The 4,894-nt window shown below is 49.8% G+C and overlaps 1 protein-coding gene across 1 annotated transcript in view; it reads right to left on the reverse strand.

Annotated features, from left to right (window-relative positions):
- The window catches only part of EAH_00007240 (CCR4-Not complex component, Not1 domain-containing protein, conserved, putative), a gene marked incomplete at both ends in the record, with an annotated part of 12,332 nt that overhangs the window by 2,588 nt on the left and 4,850 nt on the right, over positions 1 to 4,894 (reverse strand). Inside the window, 5 exons of the mRNA XM_013395903.1 lie at positions 142 to 816; positions 1,041 to 1,603; positions 1,906 to 2,167; positions 2,431 to 3,366; positions 3,701 to 3,915. Coding sequence (XP_013251357.1) covers positions 142 to 816; positions 1,041 to 1,603; positions 1,906 to 2,167; positions 2,431 to 3,366; positions 3,701 to 3,915 — 2,651 coding nt within the window. The remainder of the gene's footprint in view (positions 1 to 141; positions 817 to 1,040; positions 1,604 to 1,905; positions 2,168 to 2,430; positions 3,367 to 3,700; positions 3,916 to 4,894) is intronic.

The raw sequence follows: 4,894 nt of genomic DNA on the forward strand, positions 1-4,894 counted from the left end.
ACCTCCTGCTGCAGCTCCTGCTGCTGCAGCTCCTGCTGCAGCTGCTGCAGCAGCAGCAGCAGCAGCAGCAGCAGGAGGAAGCTCTGCTTCTTCATGAATAGCTCTGCATATGATGCCGGTTGCACGCTGCAGTATTGTTACAGGCGAAATTTGATTAGGGTCGACCAAAGCCATCATCCCGACGATCATCTTAACGAAGCCGTCTAGAGGTAATACATTTAACTCTTCTACCTCTAGGGGTTGCTCTGCTACATTTGCTGCTGCTGCTGCTGCTCCTGCTGTTGCTGATGATGCTGCTGTCCCTGTTCCTGTTGATGATGATGATGATGATGCTGCTGCTGATGATGATGATGATGATGGTGATGCTCCTGATGGTTCTGTAGCTGCTGCAGATCCTGCTGCTGCTGCTGCTCCTGTAGTGGCTGCTGCTGCAGGTGCTGCTGCAGCAGATAGAGGAGCTATAGCAGCAGCAACAGCAAGACGTAGAGACACCGCAAAAAATCTATCAGTATTACCATCCATCCTCAGCAAACCCTGATGCGATATTCGTTGAAAGAATGTAGCGCGCACTACGAAGCTTCGTTCTGCTGCTGCTGCTGCTGCTGCTGCTGCTGCCGCTGCTGCTGCTGCTGCTCCCCCAGATGTTGCAGCACACAGCAGCAACCAATCTTTAAACACACGCTCAACTAGCTGCTGCTGTGCAGCCGACACGCGAGGCAAACATGCAAGCTGACGCACAATCGGTTGCTGCTGCTGCTGCTGCTGCTGCTGTTGCTGCTGCAGCAAAGCCAACAAACTGTACACCGGACGCTCCTCCTGTGCATATATATACACGCAACAGCCCCACACAGACACGCTGCAGCAGCAGCAGCAAGAATAGCAGCAGCAGCATCAAACAGAGCAGCAGCAAAAACAAAAACAGCAGCAAAAATAACAGCAGCAGAAGGACCAAGAAGAGCAAGAGCAGCAGCAAAAATAACGAGAGCAGCAGCAGCAACAACAGGAACAGCAGCAGCAGCTGCAGCAGCAAGAGAGGGTACCTGCGGCTGTTCTGCTGCAGCTTTGAATGTCTCTAGAAGCTTCGCTCTTGACTCCTGGAGTTGCTGCTGCTGTGGAGAGAGCTGTGCTGCAGCAATAGCAGCAATAGTGTGCGGCCAATCTGCTTCGTCGCAGCACTGCTGCTCTTGCAGCAGCCGCAGCAGAGCAACAGCAAACTCTAAGAACCCTCCTTGTTTGCTGCTGCGCTGTACTTCGCTGCCCAGATAGGGATCAGCATCTGCTGCTGCTACAAGCTTATACCGCAGCAAAACAGCAGCAACAGCAACGCTGCTGCGCCGACTAGCAGACTGTGCTGCTGCTGCTGCTGCTGCCGCTGCTGCTGCTGCTGCGGGACTGGTATTTCCTGCTGCTGCTGCTGTTGCAGCAGCAGATCCCAGAGGGCCCGCCCCCGTTACGGATGCTGCAGCAGCAGCAGCAGCAGCTGCTGCTGCTGCTGCTGCAGTTGAGCAGGTTAAAGTAAACACCTCTGTGCATAAACCGCCGACCTCCCTGTGCTCCGCCTTGAGGCCCTCTAACAATGCAGCATAGACTTCAAGATAAACAGCTGCAGCAGCAACAGCAGCAGCAGCAGAAGAAGCAGATGGGAAGGGGACCGAAGCGGGAATTGAGCGAGCAACAGCAGCAACAACAGCAGCAAAATAACAGCAATTAAAGCAGCAGCAGCACCAACGGAAGCACTAAAAGCAAAACGAACAGCAACAGCTGCAGCAACAGCAAAACCAAATGCAGCAGAGACAATACCCGCAGCAGCAACAGCAGCAGCAACACGAGGAGGACAGCTGAAGCGCCAGAGCCCTCCCCTGACGCAGCACAAATTAGGGTTTAGGGTTTAGGGTTTAGGCGTACAGACTCTATCAACCCCCCGTATAGGCGAATGAGAGGGCCTTAACTGAAAAGAAGCAGCAGCAGCAAGCATAGCCCTAAGAACTCTGTGAGCTAAGAGTGAAGCTGCTTCTTCTTCTGCTGCTGCTGCTGCTATAGCCCCTGCAGACTCCAGCAGCAAAAACAACTCTGCGTTAGAAGGCAAGCAAGCAGCAACAAGTAGTGCTGCGTTGCAGCAAACGGGGACAGGTGTTGCTGCTGCTCTGCACCCCAGAGGAGACGAGAACTGCAGCAAAACAACACAGCAGCAGCAGCAAATGCAACAGCTAATGTAGCTGCAGCAAATCACCAAGTGCAGCAGCAGCAGCAAATACAGCAAATGAAACAGCAGCAAACATCAATGCAGCAGCACCACATGCACTCAATCTTCACAGTCAGCCGAAGCAAGCTGCAGCAGCAACAGCAGCAATAATAGCAGCAGTATCAACAACAGCAGCAGCAGCATAAACAACAACAACAGCAGCAGCAGCAGCAACAGCAGCAAAATACCTTTGTGGGGTGCGGGCTTGAAGGCATGACAGGGGGACAGGCGAAGATAGCGAGGACTTCTTCTTTGATTAAATTTAAGCACTCATCAAAACGTGTTAATACTTCAGCATTACAGAGAGAACCAGCAGCAGGAATCGGCAGAGGCTCTCGGATTGCTGCTGCTGTTGCTGCTGATGCTGCTGATGCTGCTGCTGACGCTCCACCACCCGTAGGAGCCCCAGAAGAACCGGAAGAAGACACCGATGCTGCTGCTGCTGCTGCTGCTGCTGCTGCTGCTGCTGCAGGGGAGGTTGCAGGAGCAGCACGAGCGAGGAGCAGTTTCTGCTGCTGCTGCAAGTCTAACTCCTGAGAGGTTAGGCTGCGCAGCTTCGACAAGTCGAGTTGCTGCTGCTGCTGGGCTCTAGCTGCTGCAGCAGAAGCAGCAAAAGCAGCAGGTTGTTGCTGCTGCTGCCTCAGCAATGCTCCTGCAGCAGCAGCCCCACCTGCTAGTGCCTGTGCAGTAAGTCCTACAGTTCCTTGTTGCTGCTGCTGCTGTTGCTGATGTTGATGTTGCTGTTGCTGGTGTTGTTGCTGTTGCTGTTGCTGTTGCGCTGCTGCTGCCGCTGCAGCAGCAGCAGCAGCAGCAGCAGACTGCTGCATCTTTCTAAGCGTTCCTAGGGTCATGAAGTCTTTATAAATCTGCAGCTGTCGCGAACAAAGAGATGAACGAGGTCTAAGAGCATCGGGTATAAGGAAGCTCCACTTGCTGCAGCTCATATGCAGTGTATCTGCATATACTAGTCCTCTCTCTCTTGCATGTCTTCTTGCTGCTAAAGCAGGAGCTAGAGCTATTTCAATGTCTCTCAGCACTCTCTCAACAACAGCTTGTTCAATTACAGCGCAGCCCAGATCTAAATTATCTCCTCCGACTACTTGCACCACCTGCTCCACCAGTACCTGCGCATACACCCCAAATATATATATATACATATATATATATATATGTTTAGATATGTTTATATGTTTATATATGCATTTTCATTGTTTTTATTGCTTATATATGATTTATTATTATTCATGTTTAATGGGTTTGGCTGCTGCTCAAGGAGGAAAAAAGCAGCAGAAACAACAGCAGCACCACCACTGCAGCAGCAGCAGCAGCAACACCATCACTGCAGCAGCAGCAGCAGCAACACCACCAGTGCAGCAGCAGCACAGACACCACCACCACCGCAGCAGCAGCACAACAGCAGCAGCACAACAACAGCAGCAGCAGCATAATGTTGTTTACCTGATCAGCATCATCTTTAGTGCTGGCGGGCTGCAGCAGCTGTCTTAGATGCTGCGTCAGCGCAACTCTCAGCGGTTCTCTGGACGTAACGAGCGCCAGAGACCCTGCTAACGAAGCAACCATGAGATGTGCTGCTCTCTTGACCAACGCCTCTTCTCTTTCTAAGCAGAAGTCCTTACAAACCAGCTCCCGAGTTGCTACGCATGATATCGACACTGCAGCAACATGCATTATAACAGCAGCAACTAAAATCATACAAACTCTACAAAGAAATGCTGCAGCAGCAGCAAAAATCATAGCAGCAGCAGCAATAATCATAGCGGCAGCAGCAGCAGCAGCAGTGGGTCTTTTATTATCTAAAAGGAATTACAGAAAAACAAACAAACAGCAGCAGCAGCAACAGATTGCATATCACCGCCGTCGCCATCAGAAGGAATTACAGAAAAACAAACAAACAGCAGCAGCAGCAACAGATTGCATATCACCGCCGTCGCCATCAGCAGCAACAGCAGCAGCATCAAGTGAAGCAGCAAGTGCAGCATGAGCAGCAGCAGCAAGTGCAGCCAGTCAGCAGCAGCAAGTACAGCATGAGCATCATCAGCAAGTGCAGCATGAGCAGCAGCAGCATCAGTAAGTGCAGCACGAGTCTGTATCTATATATATATATATACCTGATCTCTCGACAACAGCAGAGATAATATCCCGAATAGCTCTTTCAACAGCAACAGGAACTATAGCTTTCAGAGAAGGCTGAAGAGCAAAGAGAGCAATAGACGGAGAAACGACGACGCAGCAGCGCAGCGACTGCAGCAAACCCTCGCCAAACCCATCGCCGCTCATTCGTAGAGACCCCTGCAAATAAATTAATAATATATATTTATTTATTTACTTGTTTACACCACTAATAGGCTTTAATCAATAAGATATATATATTTATATATATATAAATTATATTATCAGAACCAGAAAGATATAAATAAATAAATATAATTAAATATAAATTAATTAAAAGGATATAATTAAAAGGATATAATTAAATATATAAACGCATATTATATACACTCAACAGACATGCATACACCCCAAACACTTCATCTTATGCATACAGCTATCTATACGAATAAGATCAGCAGCAGCAGCAGCAACAGCAGCAACGCCAGCAGCAGCAACAGCTACAAAAGCAACAGCTGAAGA

The sequence above is a fragment of the Eimeria acervulina genome, genomic scaffold, assembly GCF_000499425.1.
Source record: "Eimeria acervulina Houghton genomic scaffold, Eah_scaff33, whole genome shotgun sequence".
NCBI classification, from domain to species: domain Eukaryota; phylum Apicomplexa; class Conoidasida; order Eucoccidiorida; family Eimeriidae; genus Eimeria; species Eimeria acervulina.